Source organism: Bos indicus, chromosome X (genome assembly GCF_029378745.1).
Source record: "Bos indicus isolate NIAB-ARS_2022 breed Sahiwal x Tharparkar chromosome X, NIAB-ARS_B.indTharparkar_mat_pri_1.0, whole genome shotgun sequence".
Classification (NCBI taxonomy): Eukaryota; Metazoa; Chordata; class Mammalia; order Artiodactyla; family Bovidae; genus Bos; species Bos indicus.
Genome location: NC_091789.1, coordinates 39,575,915 through 39,597,031, shown reverse-complemented (window position 1 = coordinate 39,597,031; position 21,117 = coordinate 39,575,915). Strand labels below are relative to the sequence as shown.

The window sequence follows — 21,117 nt, the reverse complement described above, 5'->3', positions numbered from 1 at the left end:
TAGGATGAAGTGTGTTCAGCGGGGTGAGTCAGGGGTGTTGGTGTCCTGGGGGAGGGACACGTCCCCGAGGCTCAACCGACTCGCCTCCACACCCTTTGTAGTGGCCTGTGTCTCCAGGGTGCATGTCATCCACAGGCCCCTCTGCCCAGTGGGCATCCCTGTAGCCTTGCCTGGAAAGCTGATTCTGGCTGCTGGAAACTGGCTGAATCCCTTGGACACAGGCCTGTAGGGATAGGAGTGGGGATTCAAATCAACCCAGGAGGCTTCCCCCTCCTGCCCCGGCTCCCTCAAGAGCTGGTACGTCTCCCCGCAGCACTCAGCTTTAGATCCCTTTGAAATCAGGGCATGAGAGATCAAGGTAGGAAGGCTATTTGGCACTTCTCAGAGATTACAGCTCTATTTCCCTGCATTGGGTGAGAACCAGCAAGAAACGATAAGGAGTTTTGCTGGAAAAGTATACAAAGTGGCACAGAAATGGCCTGGTGTCAGGAAAAGGAGGGAAGGCAGTTTGGACTTCCCAGGTAGAGGAATCAGTTGGGCACCAGCCAGGTCACGTTGAAGGTACCGTGGTGGAGGGCAGTGGACGTTTGAGTCCCCCTCGAGGGGTTAAGTGCTGCCAGAGTGTGAGTGCATCATCAGAAAATGAAGGTATTTAAGGAGGCACAGAAGAGAGGGAGTCCTGGGATGGCCCAGGAGGAGAGGCTGTGGCTGTGGGGCCACAATCACAGCCATAAAGGGTCAGGGAGTTGCAGACGTGAGGGCAGCCTGAATTTCTTGCCTGGGAGATGGTGATCACACGAGCTGAAGACCAGCCTGACCCCGTGCCAAGAACTTGAGATGTTTTCGTTTTTACATTGACTTTGTTTTTTAGAGTTTTAGGTTCCCAGCAAAGTTGAGCAGAAAGTCCAGAGTTCCCTTATACCCAGCCTCCACTGAAACATCATCACCACCCAAAACCCAGGGTGGACTTTGGGGTTCCCTCTTGGTGTCGTGCACTCTGTTTGACAAGTGTTCATAACAACAAGTGATGGTTGAGTCACTAAGTCATGTCTGACTCTTCCGACCCCATAGACTATAGCCTGCTAGGCTCCTCTGTCCATGGGATTCTCCAGGCAAGGATACTGGAGTGGGTTGCCATTTCCTTCTCCAGCGAATCTTTCTGACCCAGGAAATCAAACCCAGGTTTCCTGCATTGCAGGCAGATTCTTTACCAAGTGAGCTACAAGGGAAGATGCAATAACTGAGTACTTACCATTATAGTATCATCTATGTTATTCATCTTTTTTTAACCTTCTATTATGGACATTTCCAACATCCTCCAAAGTAGAGAGGATAGTCTGATGGATCTGGATGTATCCATTGGGGCTGCCACAAGGATCAACATGTGGCCAGTGATTCATCTGCATGTATTCCCTGCTCAGTCGTCACAGCAACCCCAGTGAGCAAGTGCTGCTGTGACCCCTGTTTAGAGAGGAAAAATGGTCCCTGGTATACTTAGGAAAGCTTCCCTGGGGCTGGGAGGTTAGAAGCCAGCTAAATAGGGCCCCACAAAGTTAGTGACTCGCCTGAAATGAAACGCACCTTAGTCAAGGGATGAACTGCAAGGCTGGGAGGTGCCTCTTATCAACCACTATGCCAGCTGACCTGCCCCAGACCTTCATTGCTTATGCTGGATTCACACAGATGGAAGCAGCAGGCCAGCTTTATCCCCCACATGGCCCTACACAGGCCAGGACGCTGACAGTGGGTGGTGTGCAGCCTGCCAGACTTCCCAAAGTAGAGGGCCGTCTTTTTACACCCAGTGGTCCTCCTCCACCAGGGTTTTGTCCCCCAGGCCTACCCTCAGGAGTTAAGACATCCTCAGTTACAGTTACAAGAGCCAGGGTCCCAACTCAACTGGCACATGTGAAAATAAAGCCACGATAGCAAAGGGAGGCTGAATTTTCCTGTAACAGACCCCCAATGCCTACGGGTGAGTCCAGCTCCAGTTATGTCCTCAGGGCTCTCATATGTCGGCTCCCCTTTCTTTTGTATTCATGTCTTTTTCAAATGTGCTGACTTCCCAGGCAGGGGGAGCAACCCCAGCAAGAAAGAAGTCCCATCTTCCCAGTCCCTAGGGAACTACCTCTCATTGGCCCAGATTGGATTATGGGTTTATCTTTGCCTCAATCTTTGTGGCTCTGATTGGCTACCTCTGTGTCATGCACCCTCAGAGGCCAGCATTGGGGTCCTCTACATGCAAACCTGTGTACCGAGAGTGGAAGAGAGATGGCCCTCTAAAGAAAACTCAGGTACCACAACCTGTAGCTGGGCTTGTAAAAACGCCAGTTGTCACATTTCCCAGTAAATACCAAATGCATCCCATATTCATGCTTGTATAGAATATGCCTTCCATGCCTGCTTATTTATCACAGTCTTCCTGGAGGCCACTGCGTGGAGAGCAGGAGGTAAGTCCACCTCTCAGGGTCATCACTGTGCCCTGTTAGTGAGATGGTGGTGGGTCTCCCATCTGAAGTGCCCTGATGTTCTTTTAGCTGTAACTATCATGTGTTCCATCTGTTTTCTTGGTCCAGATGACTTCTTTGGAACTAGATATCCTTGACTGACTCATAGAGACCTTCCTTCTTCTGGGGTAAATTATTAATCCTCAAAACTAACTACAAACATTCTTGTTTTTTTGTTGTTGTTGTTCAGTCACTAAGTCGTGTCCAACTATTTGTGACCCCATGATTTTAATTTAGCCACCCCTTTTTCCTGGAGGGAAGGCCTCCAAATTCCTTCAGATCAGACACCCCACCAGCCCCCTCTGGCTTTTCAGGGAAGGCTGGAGAGACTAATGATAACGGGGAGCAGCCTTCTAACTACATTTATTCTCCTTGACCCCTGACACCAATTCTCATCCAGTTGGGAATAGAAAAACGAAGGGTTCCTCAAGGGTGAACACATTGTTTAGGTTTTCCATCCCCAATGTTCAGCTGATCCATCCCCCTTCTCCCTCTGGCCACTTTTACCCCATCCTCAGACAATGACAGCACCACTGCTCCTTTGCAAACTTGCAGTCTTCAACCTAACATGTGCCCTCTCACCTGTGCCAGCCTGCTTCCATCAGGACCTCTCAACCCCATTTGAGAGGGACAGTACAGACTTTCTGGGATATTAAGTCCACACACACACAAAAGGCTTATGTCTTAACTGAAACTAAAGAACAGCCTAGAGCTACAGCTCTGAATGTTTCTTGATCACTGACATAAACCCTCTCGAGTGTGCACCCCCACCATGTGTGTCTATCTGCTTACACATCACATGAATGTACTAATCTGAACTTTATAACACACATACACAAATACAGTTCTCAATAAATAAGGCTAAATTAAAATTAATAGGTTTTTATTCAGATGATTAGTTATTATTTATTGGGAAAATAAATAAAAATAGATATGCTACAGGTCTTTTTGGACATTCTCTACGATGTGTCTTAAAAACCTTCTTGGGGCAAGAACCTGCAACTTTGGGCACCACTGGCCTCCATCACAGCCCTGACAAGAAGTTCTTCCAGAACAGTGGGTAGCTATTGTCCCACCCCCTGACTGCAGTTGCCCAGCAACCTTTGGGACCATACAAAGCTCCTTTGATTCTACACTTGTTCACTGTCTTCTCACATCCACGTTCTACACCTTCACCACTTTTTTGCCCTTCCTTATGCCATGTGTTTGCACTCCTTCTCCGTGAAACCTTAGGACCTTGCTGGTGGCCCCAAATAGTTTTGAAACGTTCAAAAATCCACTGATCTTACACAGGGTGGAAATAGGCGCTCGGTCATTGCTTGAACGTAGGAAGGTGGAACATGGCCGAGACTAGGTCCCAGAGTCTGGATCCGTGAGAGTCGGCCCTCTGGCCACAGGGCTAGCGCCCAGAGAAGGCACGTGACAGAAACCCTGATTCCCGGGTCCCACCACTAAGCAGCAGCTCCCGGGCGTCCTAGCTTGGATAAGGGCTAAGCATGCGTCCCACTGCCCCTAGAGGTCGCAGCGTGGTTGGGAAGGACTGGGATGCCTACCGGTGCGGGTCGCCCCGGCAGCGACCACAGAAGACTGGTATACGCGTCTCACTAGCCACACGAGAGAGCACCCAGCACCGACCCACCACGACCCGGAAGGCAGCCAGACCGGCGCGCGCGCGCGCGCAGACTCGTCGCTCGCGTGTTACGTCACATCCGGTCTAGGCCCGCCCCGACGGTGAGAGGTAAGGGGGCCGCCGTGGGGTAGGCGGGGCGGAAGCGTGGGGCGGAGGCGGAGGCGGTGCTTTGTCGGGCTCGGGGCGGAGCCCCGGCTGGCAGTGCTCGTGGGCGTCCGCCGGCCCGGCAGGCGCTGGCTCCCGCGCCGAGTTTCCGGGCCGCCGAGGCAGGTGAGAGCCTCAGGCCAGAAGGGCGGGCGGAAGGCGGCTCTGGCTCCGGCCAGTTTCCTCCCTTGCTTGCTGTGGCGGCCGGGCGCCGCGGAGAAGGCTCGCCGCCGGGCGTTCGTGCAGCCGCGGGGACCGGGAGTGGCGTGAGGGATCCCGGGGCCGCCCGGGCGTATCGTCGGCCTGCCGGCTGCAGGGCGCCCCTCCCCCTCTCCCTCCCCAATTTCTGCCCGAGCTCTGATCTGCCCTGTCCGACTACTTCCGGACTCCCAGGTAGGGAGGAGCCCCGGGTCAACACTGCCAACTGCACCGACACCGAACACTCGGCCAGTGTGGGAAAACCTGCTGACCCGGGGTTCCCTCCCTCGTCTTGGGGCGTATCTGCCCAAACTCTCCTGGCACCTCAAGAAGAAATGGTGGGATCTGGGCCAGATCCCCCACACAGTGACTCAAAGCCACCAGTGGTACTGGAACGACGGGGTGCATGGCCATTCACCTCCTCTGCCTTCTGAACTGGTTCACACCAGACCGGTGGCTTCAGTCCCAGGTGCCTTCGTTTCTTCCCTGTGAGTCCCCTCCACTGTACTTCTCCTGCTCCCTCTGGTTTTCCTGCCTCCCTCTTCAGCGGTGGGACCCAAGGCTGAATCAAGGCCTCCAGGGTAAGTAACCCAAATGCCAAGCCAGGAGAGGCTATGGCATCCCAGGGTGGTAGAGGATGACTTTCCCAGGGATGAGCCTTCTGCTGAACCAGCCCTCCACCACCTACTTCCACTGCTCTCCAGTCTCAAATGAGACTATCCCCGATAGGATCTAGAGACACAGGGGCCTCTTCCAAGACTCGGACAATGCCAGGCATGAGTCAGTCAACAGTAAGGATGAAGAATTACTGTGTCCTCATCTTGGTTGCCCCAGTTCCTGCAGGAGAGTAGGGTGTGGGCTGCCCAAATTGAGAAGTGGAAAGAGGCAAACGTCCTTCTTTCCCCTTGAGGCAGCCCATCCCTCTAGAAACACTCCTCAAGGGTAGTTCTAGGCTCTGGTAGGGGTCCACGTGGGCATGAGAGGAGTCCCTGAACTCTGAGCAGAGCCTCTCAGATGGCACAGTGGCTCTAGGAGCTCCAATTTTGGGCCTGCCAGGGGAGTGAGAGCTCTGACAGAAAGGGGAGAAACCTCTCAGTAGACACGTGGGCCTATCTGATCCCTTTCTGCTGCCCCTTCTGGCAACTTCCCTGGGGAGAGGGGGACCTGCTTCCTCCCAGAACCTACATCTTGCCCCTGTCAGCAGGTAGGTAGGCCAGATGGCCACACACAGCACGACCATTCACATAGCAGTGGTGAACACCAGCACATGGGGCCTTTGGCCCCGGGGTCACCCGCTGCCCACACCACTTTGCCGGCTGCTCTCTGCTGGTCAGATGACACTCAGATGCCGTGAGCTGGCTTGCTGTCATCGGGCCTGCTTCCTGGGCATCCCTGGGCTGTCCTGCAGAGATTTCCTCCTGGTTGTGGTACTGCCGCAACTGTGCCTCAAAGCAAGTGCGGCACAGGCTAGTGGTGACAAGATTGGGGCTGTCTCTCCCTGGTGGCTGATCATGGCTGATCCCCTGTTGTCAGGCCATCTCTGAATTGTGGAAATCAGCCCCAATCAGCAGGCTGAAGGCAAAGTCATACCTGTCGCTGGCCCTTCTGGGGAAGTTTGAGGCAGTTGTGACTGGGGAAGGGATACCCAAATGGCACTCAAGGGCCAGCACTAGGCATTCCCTTTCCATCCCCAGGCTTGCAAAAAGGGACCCTGCTGAGTCTCCCACCAGTGGGCTTCTCGGTCATGCTCCTGGGCTCACAGCTGCTCACCCTCAACAGCCACCACCATGTCCCTTCTCTTCTCAGAAAGAGCTCTACCATCAAGAAAGGCAGCCCAGCACCAGACCTCGCCCATGGACCCTTCTCAGGACCACCAAACAGCACCAGCAAGGCTGGTCTCCTAAGCCACAGAGGGCCTGTGCACCCCACCCTTGGGAAGGAGCCATGGTGTTTAGGAGTGGTGAAGGCCACTCCCTGCAGTGGCCTGGCCCAGAAGGGGGCACTGGTTGCACGGGCCCCCAAAGCATGCTCAGAGCCACCCTGCTGCTTGTCAGCCTGCTGTGGGGGGCCCGGGGAACACCCAGTGCCAGTCTCAGCCCAGCTCTGGGCCATCCCATGCCTCTGACCAGGGGCCGCTACCTGAGCATTGGAGATGGCTCTGTGATGGAGTTTGAGTTCCCAGAAGAGAGCGAGGGCATCATTGTGATCACAAGCCAGTACCCAGGCCAGGGCAATGGGACGGGACCCAGCCCCATGCTGAGGGTCACCTCCCTGGACCCAGAGGTGCTGACCATCAAGAATGTGAGTTCTATAGCCTTGGGCAGCGGCGGCAGCTTCGTGGTAAGCATCCGCTCGGGCCTGCCTGGGATAGCCCCACTCCACATCCAGCTCACGGACCCCCGTGAGGCCCCGCCCAGGCTGATCGAGGAACGGAGAGATTTCTGCATCAAGGTCTCACCAGCTGAAGATACCCCCATCACCCTCGGCACTGACCTAGTCCACTTCTCAGAGAACCCAATCCTCTACTTGCTCCTGCCTCTTATCTTCGTCAATAAGTGTTCATTTGGGTGCAAAGTGGAGCTCGAGGTGCTGAAGGGGCTCTTGCAGAACCCCCAGCCCATGCTGCTCGGCCTTCTGGGCCAGTTTCTAGTCATGCCCTTCTATGCTTTTCTGATGGCTAAGGTCTTCATGCTGCCCAAGGCCCTGGCTCTGGGCCTCATCATCACTTGCTCGTCGCCCGGCGGCGGGGGGAGCTACCTCTTCAGCCTCCTCCTTGGAGGGGACGTCACTCTGGCCATCTCTATGACTTTCATCTCAACGGTGGCTGCCACTGGCTTCCTGCCGCTGTCCTCAGCCATCTACAGTCGCCTGCTCAGCATCCATGAAACACTCCATGTGCCCGTTTCCAAGATCCTGGGGACCCTGCTGTTCATTGCCATCCCCATTGCAGCAGGCGTGGTAATCAAGTCCAAGCTCCCCAAGTTCTCGCAGCTGCTGCTACATGTCATCAAGCCCTTCAGCTTTGTGCTGCTCCTGGGTGGCCTCTTCCTGGCCTACCGCATGGGGGTCTTCATCCTGGCAGGCGTCAGGCTGCCCATCGTGTTGGTGGGCTTCACGGTGCCCCTGGTCGGCCTCCTGGTGGGCTACGGCCTGGCCACGTGCCTGAAGCTGCCAGTGGCACAGCGGCGGACTGTCAGCATCGAGGTTGGGGTGCAGAACAGCCTGCTGGCCTTGGCCATGCTGCAGCTGTCCCTCCGCCGCCTCCAGGCTGACTACGCCTCCCAGGCCCCTTTCCTTGTGGCACTTAGCGGCACCTCGGAGATGCTGGCCTTAGTAATTGGCCACTTTATCTATAGCAGCGTGTGCGCCGTTCCCTGAGGCCCCCTGGGTCAAGCTTTCACCAGGCACCCCTAGCCCCCAACCTCCACCAACTGTCCCCACCATTCTTGTGTACCAAAGGCCTTTAGTTCTCATGCACTATGCACTCAGAAAAAAAAAACCCAGGCTTATTTTTTTTACTCGTTTTTTATTCTCCAGCTTTCAGTGCCAAAGAGGCCATGCTGAATTCTGTAGACGGGCACTGCCCAGAAAATATATTTCAATAAAACAGAAGCAAGCTTGGGTCCCTTGCTGTCTTTGCCCTCTGAGGCCTGCGGGTCGGGGAAGGAAAGATGTGGTATGGCTAGGTAGGCGTGGGCCAGGGTGGAGGGCTGGCTTGGGCGACAGAGTGACCTCTGGCCAGATTTAGCCCTCCTCGCCCCTGCATCACCTCAGAGCTGTGTATCTGTTCTAGAAGGAGCAGTGGGAAGGACAGAGGCCTGACTCCCCGGCCAGATCCCAAGCTCAGTTGCTTTTCTACAGGTGGACTAAAAAGGAGGCCGGCGGGTGGCGAAGCGGGCTCGGCAGAGCCGGGCCTTCTGCGGGCTCCTGAGAGGCAGGGGATGGAACGGGCATCAGCGTTGACCTGCTCTGCCCGCGGGCGGTGGCGCGCGAACTCCCGGCCCGCCGTCTCCCCGGGCCCAGCTCGTCCCTCCACCTTTTTCCCCTCTCCGCGGGCTTCCGAGTTCCGTCGCCCCGGGGTCGGCGGAGGACCGGCCAGGTTATGGGGGGAGGGGCCTGCGACACCGCGGGGAGGGGCCGCGACGCCGGGCGCGCCCCTCGCGAGGCTTCCGGCGGCGGCGGGCGGTTCCGGCGCGCGCCCGGGGCGGCGGCGCGCGGCGGCGGGCCGTTGAGGTGCGCGCCGGCCCGAGTGGACGCCTCGGCGGCCGCCATGCAGCTGACGGTGAAGGCACTCCAGGGCCGCGAGTGCAGCCTTCAGGTAGCATCGCTGGGCTGGGTTGCGCGGTCAGCCCCGCCGGTGCGGGATCGAGCCGCGGGCGGGGACGGACCCGGCGGGCTGGCCACCTCGGGAGAGCCGCCCTCCGCGCGGGCCGCGGCCTCACCCCCCGCCCACCTTTCTCGGCCGGGACAGGTGTCGGAGGACGAGCTGGTGTCCACGCTGAAACATCTGGTCTCCGAGAAGCTGAACATCCCGGTCCGCCAGCAGCGGCTGCTGTTCAAGGGCAAGGCCCTGGCAGGTAACCAGGGAGAGGGGACTCCGGGGGAGACCCGCGGGAAGCCAGGGGACGGGGCGTCCAGCCCAGGCCCGGGCAGCAGTGTAGGTGGAGGGGGCTCTGGCTAGGTGACCCCCCACCCCCACCCCGGGAGGCCACCGCAGCGCTTCGCCTGGGCTCCCCGAGGCCTCGCAGCGCCGTGGGCAGTGCGACTGTGGGCCACAGCTCCATCAGTTTCTCTCTCTCTCTGACAGATGGGAAAAGACTCTCCGATTACAGCATCGGGCCGAATTCCAAGCTCAACCTAGTGGTCAAACCTCTGGAGAAGGTGTTGCTGGAAGAAAGCACCGCGCGGAAAACGGCCGAGGCCCCGGCCCCACAGCCCGCCGCCTGGACGCTCATTTCCAGAGTTCTGGCCCAGCACTTCAGCGCCGCCGATGCCAGCAGAGTCCTGGATCAACTCCAGAGGGTGAGAAGCGTGGCCCAGGACCTCTGCGTCCTGCCCACCTGCCTCTGTCCCAGCGGGCCCCCCGCCCCAAGCCGCACCCCTGAATCCTTCTGGTTTTCTCTCTTCAGGATTATGAGCGGTCCCTGAGCCGCCTGACGCTGGATGACATTGAACGCTTGGCTGGCCGCTTCCTGCACCCCGAAGCGACTGAAGCTATGGAGAAGGGGTTCTCCAAGTAGGATTCTCGGAGTGTGGGGAGGAGCCTGGCCAGGCCACAAGCTGCATGTAGCATTAAATGTCTTCTTGTATTGCAACTTGACTCATAATACTGCCTGGCGGGTACCCGGGTACCTGTATCTGGCTCATGTTAGGTGCCAGGCCCCACTCATTGGCTCCCACATGTTGCACAAAAGGTGAGACAGCCGAGGCTCCTAGCGGGCAAGGCAAGGAGCCAGATTCTGAGTCCAGCTAGCTTCCAGAAGTGCTTCAGGGTGAGAGGGAGAAAAGGGTCGTTCAAATGGGTTCTGAGGGGTGGCCATGGACATTCCAGGTTTAGCCCACTGAGGAGAAACCCTCGAGCAATACCTTTTCCAGGCCTGGAAGGGGAAGCAGCTAGCCCCTGATGCCCAATCCTGTCACCTCATCCTTGGCAGGTCCAGCATTGGCAAGAGGTCAGGTGACGGCCAGCCTTGGGCCCCCTTAGAAGCTGCAACCAGTATGCACTCAAAGGGAAGGTGGGCTGGGGAGTCTAGGATGTCACCCGGCTCTGAGGAGTGACCCTAGGCAAGTCCCTGTGCCTCGTTGGTCCCCAGCATTCGACTCTGCCCAGTGAGGGCTGCTCTTGAGACTCTCTCAGTTTCCTTTAGCTCCAAAGCCTGGGTTCAGGAGTCTGTAGGCATCCTACCCCTGTGTCCCAGATACAAACTGAGGCCAAATGCTGAGTGAAGGCCAAGCGTGGCCCAAAGACGGAATGTCCTGGCCCTTAGTGTCACAGCTTTTCTCTGGGCACCCCCTTCTGCTTGTCTCCTCCAGACACAAGTGGTCCATGACCTTTAGAGATGACAGGTGACAGTCTTGAGGTGACTCGAGCAGGCCCCTGTACCCTTTGCCCATCCTCTGCCACATGTGGACAGGGCCTCCCACTGTGTACACCACTCACTGAGAGGGAACCTGGGTGGGGGCAGAAGCTGGTGGGTGGGCCGTAGAGATCATCTAGGCACCTGCTCCTTGGAGGAGGGCATCTGGGCCACCCTCTGGCCTGAGCCTCATGGGGTAAGTGCTGGGTCCCCAGGTCGGGAGGACGGACAGTGGCTTGAGGGCCAAAGGCTTTGAAGAGCAGGTGGAAGTCCATGGTTCCACCCAGGAGCTGGGCATGCACTGCCGCAGGGCCCATGTGATAGACTTCCCTACGCTCTCATTTCTTTGCAGTCAGGAAATTTTATATTGACCTTTTCAGTCACACTAGAGGTGCATGTGAGACTTTAACCTGAAAGGAACTCTATTAGCTGAACTGCTTTTGGTTTCCCCATCATTGATTTAACCATTACAGGATATTGGTTTAAGCAATAAAGGAAAGGTATTGGTTTGCGAATTGGAATTGGTTTGTAAAAGTCCAGGGGTATTGGCAGCAGATAAACGATTTCCCCAAATACCCAGTTTCTTCCTACCTCCCCTCTGCACTCTGCAGTGTCTGCTTCATCCCAGGCCTCTACCTCAGGATCAGAAGATGGCTGCCTGCAGCTTCCACCGAACCCCTCGGTCACAGCCAGCATGGAGCACCTTCCCGTCCTCTAGCATAGCTTCCTCCTCAGCTGCCCCAACAAATAAACGTTGTCCCTTTTGGATGCTCAGAACTGGGTGCCTCCATCATTTTGTCAGGGGCTTGGGTGGGCTGTGGAAGGGAGAGGGCAACTCTCAGGAAGGCCAGGTCCTCAGGGAGGGCTGATGTAGTCTTGTCAACAGACACAAGAGACAGCTGGTGAGTCTTATGTGCCTCCTGACTGGGCAGTGATGACCCTGTAGTGGCTAGGAGCCATCTGCTGGGTGCAGGAAGTCATTGAGGAACTCAGGCTGCCCATGGAGACAGGAGTGGTGTCTCCTGGGTGTATAGCAGGTGCCTTGATGACAGGACCAACGGGCCGATTCCGCAGCCCTGTGCAGCTTTCCACGACATTCCGGAGGGCCTGCGGACACAATGTCCCAGACACTGCAAGGATGCATGAAATTACTTCCCAGAGAGCATGACTGAAGAAAGGGGAGAGCACTGGACCTGGGGGGGACTTCACCAACTGGAGAAACTACAGAGGCCAAGGCGCCTCCACAGATGCAAGGCCACAGGGAGAGCTTGGTGTCAGAGGCCAGGAAGGCCCCTCCAGCCAGGGTGCAGAGTGTCTAGTGCTGCCAAGAAGCAAAAGAGAGGGCAGCCTCCTCTCAAGCTAACAAGAAGGTCATTGGCGATGTTTTAGGGCAAGAAGCTGCTGCATGGTGGAGAGGAGGAAAGGTCTTGCCAGTGACTGGAGACCCCCGGTTCCAGAAGCTTGTCTGGGCAGGAGTGTGTAGCTACAGGGGTGGAGGGGGGAGACAGGGAAGAGGTGCTGGGATGAGAGATGGGAGGCCCAGGTGGGAAGGGGCCACGGAGGCTCTGGTCTAGGCCTTGTGCTATCGCTAGAGGATAGAATGGCCACGGGCTGTGCCCTGCCTTTTTCCTTAGTTTCTGGGAGGGGGTGTGGCCCCATGTACCCTGCAGGCTCCAAATGCTGCAATATCTTTCCACAGGGGCTGGAATGTTTATGGCCAGCACTGTGCCCCTTGAGCCAAGTGTCTGCCCCAGAGGTGGGCACTGACCCCTCGCATTACCCCCCATCCCCTGGCCTGAAACCACTCTCCTCCTCATGGAGGGTCCTTGAAACAGCCCCACTAGGAGATGGCAGGGCGAGTGAAACGCCCAGCTGAAGTGGCCACAGACAGCAACGGTCCAGCACCTGGAATAAGATGCCTGTGGTGCCACTTGCCATGGGCACACTGACAGAGGGGCAGGCTCAGAGGAAAGCAGTGTTTCCTTTGGGGTGGAGCTCACTGAGCTGGAAAACGCCCAGGCAAAGATCAGCTGTGTGCACAATTTGCTGGCACATTGCTTTCCACACAGGCCTGGAAAAAAGCCAGCCTTGCCAAGTCCAGTAGGTCTGACAAGTGCTGCTCAGGATGGGTCAGGCCCTGCCAGCAGGAGGTGCGAAGGCCATGGCAGCCTCTGTGCCCTGGGCCTTGGAAAGCCTGCTCACTCCTGTCCCCCTGTCCCCTTCCAGGGCCGAGCCAGAGCGGCCTCCTGGAGCTACTGGGGACCTGCCCCGGGCCACCTCTTCTGCCTGCCCTCTCCAACTTTTCCTTCTACTTCCCCTAGCTCTGGGCTTCCCTGATAGTTCAATTGGTAAAGGATCCGCCTGCAATGCAGGAGACCCCGGTTAAGTTCTTAGATCGGGAAGATCTGCTGGAGAAGGGACAGGCTACACACTCCAGTATTCTTGGGCTTCCCTGGTGGCTCAGCTGGGAAAGAATTTGCCCAAGGTGAAAGGCAACACCACTGGGTCAGGCTTTTGATGACAGGAAGTGGGAGGCCACCTTCGCCTCTCCTAACTCTCCCTTGTCCACGTGCCATCAGGCAGCAATGCTTTTGGAAGAGTCCAGGACACTGGCCTCATAGCAAGTCCCAGGATCTGGATTTGCCTCCCTCCTTGCTGGTTAGATTCAGCTTAGGCCTTCTGAGGAGAGCGGCCACCCAGGGCAGGCTGTGTCCCTCCCCACGCAGTGTGAGGGAGGCTCAGTGTGATCATTCAGTCTCTCCCTGGTAAAGCTGCCTTCTCCCTTCCTAACACACAAGTTATCTGGGTGATACCTTGAGACCCAGGGACTTTCTCTTTCCCAACAACCTTCATCTCATGGTCTTACCACCCAAGGATGCTCCCCATTTGGATCAGTTCAACTGGATGAACTGCACTGGTGGCTGCAAAATGTTGATTTTCTTGTGCTTTCTTGCTTTCTACAATTATTAATTGGCATTTCTCTACAAAGAGCTTTCCCTTGTCCCTGCTGTCTTTTCTTAGTTGTGATGGTGGACACTTTTTTTATTCAACAACTTAGAATCTAAGTTGTCTAAGTGTCATTTTGGGGACAGTTTTTACTGCATTGTAGCATGCATACAGTAATGGGCATAAATCATCAACATACAGCTCAACAGAATTTCAAAGTGAATACACCCATGTGTGCATCCCCTCCAGATTGAAATATATACATAATGTCTGCCTATATATTACCTTCCCTGGTGCCTCCTCTCCAAAAGGTTTAATAATCTTTTGGGTGCTGAAATTGTTCTAGCTTTGGTTCTTTCCAGTTGGCTCCCACGTCTCTTTAACATGCCCCATCCTTTTCCTTTTCAAACATATCCTTCCTTTCTGACACTACAAGGTGCTCCAGGCTCCTCTTGTATTTTTCCCTGACCCATACCTAGAATCTTCCATTTCTCCAAGGAGCTCTGGTTCCTTTTAGTGGAGACTGGTGTTGAGAACCAAGTTCTGGGTACAGGGAACATTCTTTGCTACTGGAGTGTCATTGCTTCTAGACTTTCACTGGACAAAACTAGGCAATCTATTTTTTTTTTTTTTAATAATTGGAGAAGCTCTATACAGTCAACAAAAACAAGACTGAGACCTGACTGTGGCTCAGATCATGAACTCCTTATTGCCAAATTCAGACTGAAATTGAAGAAAGTAGGGAAAACCACTAGACCATTCAGGTATGACCTAAACCAAATCCCTTATGATTATACAGTGGAAGTGAGAAATAGATTTAAGGGCCTAGATCTGATAGACAGAGTGCCTGATGAACTATGGAATGAGGTTCGTGACATTGTACAGGAGACAGGGATCAAGACCATCCTCATGGAAAAGAAATGCAAAAAAAGCAAAATGGCTGTCTGGGGAGGCCTTACAAATAGCTGTGAAAAGAAGAGAAGGGAAAAGCAAAGGAGAAAAGGAAAGATATAAGCATCTGAATGCAGAGTTCCAAAGAATAGCAAGAAGAGATAAGAAAGCCTTCTTCAGTGATCAATGCAAAGAAATAGAGGAAAACAACAGAATGGGAAAGACTAGAGATCTCTTCAAGAAAATTAGAGATACCAAGGGAACATTTCATGAAAAGATGGGCTCGATAAAGGACAGAAATGGTATGGACCTAACAGAAGCAGAAGATATTAAGAAGAGGTGACAAGAATACACAGAAGAACTGTACAAAACAGATCTTCACGACCAAGATAATCATGATGGTGTGATCACTCACCTAGAGCCAGATATCCTGGAATGTGAAGTCCAGTGGGCCTTAGAAAGCATCACTACGAACAAAGCTAGTGGAGGTGATGGAATTCCAGTTGAGCTATTTCAAATCCTGAAAGATGATGCTGTGAAAGTGCTGCACTCAATATGCCAGCAAATTTGGAAAACTCATCAGTGGCCACAGAACTGGAAAAGGTCGGTTTTCATTCCAATCCCAAAGAAAGGCAATGCTAAAGAATGCTCAAACTACCGCACAATTGCACTCATCTCACACGCTAGTAAAGTAATGCTCAAAATTCTCCAAGCCAGGCTTCAGCAATATGTGAACCGTGAACTTCCAGATGTTCAAGCTGGTTTTAGAAAAGGCAGAGGAATCAGAGAGCAAATTGCCAACATCCGCTGGATCATCAAAAAAGCAAGAGAGTTCCAGAAAAACATCTATTTCTGCTTTATTGACTATGCCAAAGCCTTTGACTGTGTGGATCACAATAAACTGTGGAAAATTCTGAAAGAAATGGGAATACCAGATCACCTGATCTGCCTCTTGAGAAATCTGTATACAGGTCAGGAAGCAACAGTTAGAAATGGACATGGAACAACAGACTTGTTCCAAATAAAAAAAGGAGCATGTTAAGGCTGTATATTGTCACCCTGCTTATTTAACTTATATGCAGAGTACATCATGAGAAACGCTGGACTGGAAGAAACACAAGCTGGAATCAAGATTGCCGGGAGAAATATGAATAACCTCAGATATGCAGATGACACCACCCTTATGGCAGAACGTGAAGAGGAACTAAAAAGCCTCTTGATGAAGGTGAAAGAGGAGAGTGAAAAAGTTGGCTTAAAACTCAACATTCAGAAAACTAAGATCATGGCATCTGGTCCCATCACTTCATGGGAAATAGATGGGGAAACAGTGTCAGACTTTATTTTTCTGGGCTCCAAAATCACTGCAGATGGTGACTGCAGCCATGAAATTAAAAGACGCTTACTCCTTGGAAGAAAAGTTATGACCAACCTAGATAGCATATTGAAAAGCAGAGACATTACTTTGCCAACAAAGGTCTGTCTAGTCAAGGCTATGGTTTTTCCAGTGGTCGTGTATGGATGTGAGAGTTGGACTGTAAAGAAAGCTGAGCGCCGAAGAATTGATGCTTTTGAACTGTGGTGTTGGAGAAGACTCTTGAGAGTCCCTTGGACTGCAAGGAGATCCAACCAGTCCATTCTGAAGGAGATCAGCCCTGGGATTTCTTTGGAAGGAGTGATGCTGAAGCTGAAACTCCAGTACTTTGTCCACCTCATGCGAAGAGTTGACTCATTGGAAAAGACTCTGATGCTGGGAGGGATTGGGGGCAGGAGGAGAAGGAGACAACAGAGGATGAGATAGCTGGATGGCATCACAGACTCGATGCACATGAGTTTGGGTGAACTCCGGGAGTTGGTGATGGCCAGGGAGGTCTGGCGTGCTGCGATTCATGGGGTCGCAAAGAGTCGGACACGACTGAGCATCTGAACTGAACTGAACTGAGGACTATTGTATGAATGAACCACAAGTGATTTCACCAACTCCATCCTGATGGACATATGTGTTTTGTCCAGTTGTTTTTTTCTTTTTTAAAATTTTGGGCTGTGCTGGGTCTTTGTTGCTCCATGTGGGCTTTCTCTAGTTGCAGTGCAAGGCTTTCTCATCACCGTGGCTTTTCTTGTTGTGGAGCATGGGTTCTAGGGTGTGGGGGCTTCAGTAGTTGTGGCACAGGGGCTCCGTAGTTGTGGAGGATGGGCTTAGTTGCCCCACAGCATGTGAAATCTTCTTATACCAGGCATTGAACCCATGTCCCCTGCATTGGCAGGTGGATTCTTAACCACTGGACCACCAGGGAACTCCAATGGACGTGGACACCAAGTCCGTGTCCAATAGTTTTCTACTATTTATATTACGCTAAGTAACAAAGGATGAGGTGGTTGGATAGCATCACCAACCCAACGGACATGAATTTGAGTAAACTCTGAGAGTTGGTGATGGACAGGGAGGCCTGGCGTGCTGCAGTCCATGGGGTTGCAAAGAGTTGGACACGACTGAGCAACTGAACTGAACTGAAGTAATTTTGTGTACATGTTGTTTCATATCTGTGAATTAACTGGTACATGTGGCATTCCTAGGCCCAAGACACTGTCTGAGTTTTTGAGGGGATGAGGAGGGAGCGACAGAGGATAAGATGGTTGGATGACATCACCTACTCAATGGACATGAGTTTGAGCAAACTCCAGGAGATGGTGAAGGACATCTGGCGTGCTGCAGTCCATGGGGTCGCAGAGTCAGACACGACTGAGCATACAGAATGTTGTTTCATCCAACAAGAAACAAACCACCTAGTGCATACACTACACAGAAAAGTATCAGAGACAATACAATGACAGTATAGAAGTGAACAAACTTACAATTTCAGATTATTAGAAATGCAGCAACCTGAAATGGGCAAATGTGATGAACGGCGCCTGGGGGTAGTATGTTAGATTGGTGATCCCAAAGGCCTCTCGGAGTTGACACCGGAGACTAGATCTTAATGACAAGAAGGAGTCAGCAATGGAAAGTCTGGATACAGTCTTCCAAAAAGAAAAAGTAAGTGCAAAGGGATGGGGGCAGGCCACCCTTGGTCAGGAGCAGAGAGAAGTCCCTAGAGGCTCCACAGAGTAGGGAAGCAAGCAGGTGGAGGAACCCTGAGCCGGGTCACACAGGACTTTTAGAAGCTACAGGAAGGAGTTTGTCTTTGGTTTCAAAGACAACAGGAAACTGTTTTAGTACTTTAAGCAGAGACATGATATGATGTGATATATATTAAAAATTAAGAACTGATTCTACTGTGGAGAACAGGATGTAGAGGAGCAAGCATAGAAGAAAACTAGTCAGAAAGCTGTTCAAGGGGCTCCCCTGGTGAAGAAAAAAAAAGTGAAAGTAGTAGTCACTCTGCCGTGTCCCACTCCAGGCTCCTCTGTCCATGGAATTCTCCAGGCAAGAATACTGAAGTGGGTAGACATTCCCTTCTCCAAGGGATCTTCCCCACCAAGGGATCGAACCCAGGTCTCCTGCACTGCAGGCAGATTCTTTACCATCTGAGCCACCAGGGAAGCCCCAGTGGTAGAGAATCCGCCTGCCAGTGCAGGAGACTTGGAAGCTCTGATCCAGGAAGATCCCACATGCCTGGGAACAACTAAGCCAGGCACAACTACTGAGACTGTGCTCTAGAGCCCACACGCCCTAGAGCCCGAGCTCTGCCAACAAGAGAAGCCACTGCAATGAGCCTGCTTGCTGCAACTAGAGAAAAGCCCTCACAGCAAGGAAGATCCAGCACAGCCAAAAACAATTAAACTATATGCGAAAAAATAAAGCTTTTCAAGTTCAGGGAGATAGGGTGGCCACCGGTGGAGACTAGCAATGAAGGGGGAGAGGGTAGGCTGATTCAGGATGGATTTTGAGGGGTGATCCAACAGGCTTTGATAACCTACTTCACCTTTATGCCCTTCCTTATGATTACAAAGGAGGAAAACAAAAAACTAACAGGCCTATCACCATCAGAAATTTCATGTCACTTTAAAAACTTATTTTTGATTAAAAATGCCGTACAAGGTTACTGTCAAAAACTTGCAGAACAGAAAAGGGAAGTTAAAATCGAGTCATAAAGTTTAAGTGAAGTAAGCCAGAAAGAAAAACACCAATACAGTATACTAATGCATATATATGGAATTTAGAAAGATGGTAACAATAACCCTGTGTACGAGACAGCAAAAGAGACACCGATGTATAGATCAGTCTTATGGACTCTGTGGGAGAGGGAGAGGGAGAGGGTGGGGAGATTTGGGAGAATAGCATTGAAACATGTATAATATCATGTATGAAACGAGTCGCCAGTCCAGGTTCGATGCACGGTACTGGATGCTTGGGGCTGGTGCACTGGGACGACCCAGAGGGAGGGTAGGGGAGGGAGGAGGGAGGAGGGTTCAGGATGGGGAACGCGGGTATACCTGTGGCGGATTCAATTCGATATTTGGCAAAACTAATACAATATTGTAAAGTTTAAAAATAAAATAAAATTTAAAAAAAATTAAAAAATAAAAATATGGTTGAAAAAAAATAATAAAAAAAATAATAATAAAGTTTGCGAACGGCCCGAGCTGTGGGAAAGAAAGAGTTAGTCCCTCAGTCGTGCCCGACTCTGTGGTTTAGTCACTAAGTCGTGTCTGACTCTTGCGACCCCACGGACTGTAGCCCCCCAGGCTCCTCTGTCCATGGGGTTCTCCAAGCAGAAATACTGGAGTGGGTTACCATTTCCTCCTCCAGGGGATCTTCCTGACCCAGGGATCAAACCCGGATCTCTTGCATGGCAGGCAGATTCTTTACCCACTGAGCTACAAGGGAAGCCCCGAACTGTGGAAGGGAGGCTCATTTCCCTGCGGCCAACGGAGACCCCATCGGCCGGCCGGCTCCACCGGACCTGTTTGCGCAGGCGCGCGGGGCGGGGGCGGCACTTCAGGAAGGACCAGCAGTTTTTCAGCCGCTCGCGGAGTGGGCGGGCGACGCCAAGGCCCGGAACCCGTGGGTGGAGTTGGAGGCGGAGCACGGCAGCCATGCAGGAGACAGGTTGGGACGTAGGCGCAGGCAGCCTGGCGGGTGGCGCCGAAAGCCGGGGCCGGCGGGGTGTCGGGGGTGGCCGGGGCGGCCCCCGCAGCGCGGGTGCTGCTTCCGCTGCAGACCACGGAGCTCCGGGTGTCGCGCCGGCCCAGCACTCTTCAGGGCTGGGCGGAGACCCATGGTCCCCGGCCGAACGGCCGGGAAGCCGACCATGCGTATTGTATCCTACTCGAAGGGCAGTGCAGATAGGGCTGGGGGCTGCCTGCGGTGGGAGGTGGGACAAACGGACCGGCGGCTCAGGGGCTGCTGAGGGGTGGAATGGCCAGGGCGCTTGGGGCGGGCAGAGAATAGAAAGCTGAAGGGAGACTGGAAGCGGGGATGGGCCGGGGTGGCGTGAGTCGGGGGCAGAAATGGGATCACGGGGCAACGGGGTAGTTGGGCTGGATTAGGGCTACGAGTGGCCCGGAGGGGCTGGAAGAGGTCCTGAGACAGGACCCAGAGCTCCAAATCCTTGTGGGTGGTACCTTAACCGCGTCTCCATCAGCACCCTAAGCGTGCCTTTCCCGTCCGCCTTGGAGGCAGAGATTGCCCGTGGGTCCCTGGCCCCAGATGTCGAACCTCACCGTGGAGCGGTTGGGAAGGAGCTCACAGTGAGCGGCAGTGTCCTGGTGGTGTAAGTTGGAAAAGGGGCTGGTTGGAAGTGGTAGCAGGTGACCAAGCTCGTCTCTCTCCAGGGGCGCTCTATTTGGACACACTCAAGGGCTGTGTTTATGGAGGTGACGCAGTGTGCTGCGCCTATCTCCACCTTGATTCTCTTTTTCTGTCACTTTCAGCTGCTGGAGAGCTGAAGATTGCCGCCTCCTTCGAATCTCCATTGTCAACTTTCTGGACCAGCTTTCTCTGGTGATGCGAACCATGCAGCGCTTTGGGCCCTCTGTTGCCCGCTAAGCCAGGGCTGGGGAAAGGGGGGGTTAAGGTCTGACCTGGTGGCCCTTCCTAGACAGTGATCCTTCCTAGGGCAGTGATTCCTGCACTAGTTGCCGAGTTATTATGGGGGCCTCATCTTTTGCCTATAATGGCCCTTGGGTGCTCAAGGTCCACTTGCATTGTTTGGTGCTTAAATGCTTAACTACTGAAAATAAAATTGACCTATGATGAGTTTATTTTCAACTATAGCACCTTCAAAATTCTTGCCTTTGTCCTTAGATTGGAGGGTTATGTGATTCAGATAGTCAAGTAGTACAGTGTAAGTGAAGATCATCTAAGAAATGGAGGAGGATAGGTCCTGTCTCTCATTCAGTATTAGCTACTATCAATATTTTGGAGTATTCTCTGAGTTTTATAGTTATATAGTAAACGTGTAACAATAATATTTGATATTGTGCAAGTTTAGCGTTTTTCTTGGTATTTCTCATCTAACATGAACTTTTTTCTAAATATTCTTCAAAATCATTATTGAATGTTTAAACTATTTTCAGTCTTTGCCATATTATAGGTAATGATTCAGTGGAATGCTTGTATATAGATCTTTGCATGAATGATTGATTATAAGAAGTAGAATTAATTAAATATTTAAAGCTCTCAATCTAAAGTATGTGAAATTACTCTCCATAAAATACCCTCCCACCAGAATTCTGGTTTTCCCACATTAGTGTCACCATTGGGGGCTTCCCAGGTGGTGTAGCAGTA

At 53.0% G+C, this 21,117-nt stretch overlaps 3 protein-coding genes across 7 annotated transcripts; all 3 read left to right on the top strand.

Moving 5' to 3' along the window:
- Nucleotides 1–4,293: 4,293 nt before the first annotated feature.
- SLC10A3 (solute carrier family 10 member 3) lies at nucleotides 4,294–8,099 on the top strand. Of its 3 annotated transcripts, none has more exons than XM_070784934.1 (2): nucleotides 4,294–4,404; nucleotides 6,283–8,099. In XM_070784934.1, the coding sequence occupies exon 2, from the start codon at nucleotides 6,421–6,423 to the stop codon at nucleotides 7,852–7,854; it is 1,434 nt and encodes a 477-aa protein (XP_070641035.1). In that variant the 5' UTR covers nucleotides 4,294–4,404; nucleotides 6,283–6,420; the 3' UTR covers nucleotides 7,855–8,099. The 3 variants fall into 3 exon arrangements, with proteins under 3 accessions (XP_070641035.1, XP_070641034.1, XP_070641033.1); XM_070784933.1 differs by having other exon boundaries at nucleotides 4,300–5,057; nucleotides 6,256–8,099; XM_070784932.1 differs by having other exon boundaries at nucleotides 4,301–5,057.
- Nucleotides 8,100–8,636: 537 nt separating this feature from the next.
- UBL4A (ubiquitin like 4A) lies at nucleotides 8,637–11,330 on the top strand. Of its 3 annotated transcripts, none has more exons than XM_019956211.2 (5): nucleotides 8,637–8,794; nucleotides 8,948–9,053; nucleotides 9,284–9,498; nucleotides 9,606–9,712; nucleotides 11,165–11,330. In XM_019956211.2, exons 1-5 carry the CDS (start codon nucleotides 8,747–8,749, stop codon nucleotides 11,274–11,276), a joined length of 588 nt encoding a protein of 195 aa, XP_019811770.1. In that variant the 5' UTR covers nucleotides 8,637–8,746; the 3' UTR covers nucleotides 11,277–11,330. The 3 variants fall into 3 exon arrangements, 2 of the variants coding, with proteins under 2 accessions (XP_019811770.1, XP_019811772.1); XR_011565398.1 differs by having other exon boundaries at nucleotides 8,638–8,794; nucleotides 9,606–9,890; XM_019956213.2 differs by having other exon boundaries at nucleotides 8,638–8,794; nucleotides 9,606–11,330.
- An 8,065-nt stretch (nucleotides 11,331–19,395) lies between these two features.
- On the top strand, nucleotides 19,396–21,019 carry LAGE3 (L antigen family member 3). The gene is made up of 3 exons (XM_019956374.2): nucleotides 19,396–19,648; nucleotides 19,973–20,101; nucleotides 20,262–21,019. The coding sequence occupies exons 1-3, from the start codon at nucleotides 19,425–19,427 to the stop codon at nucleotides 20,374–20,376; spliced, it is 468 nt and encodes a 155-aa protein (XP_019811933.2). The 5' UTR covers nucleotides 19,396–19,424; the 3' UTR covers nucleotides 20,377–21,019.
- Nucleotides 21,020–21,117: the final 98 nt, after the last annotated feature.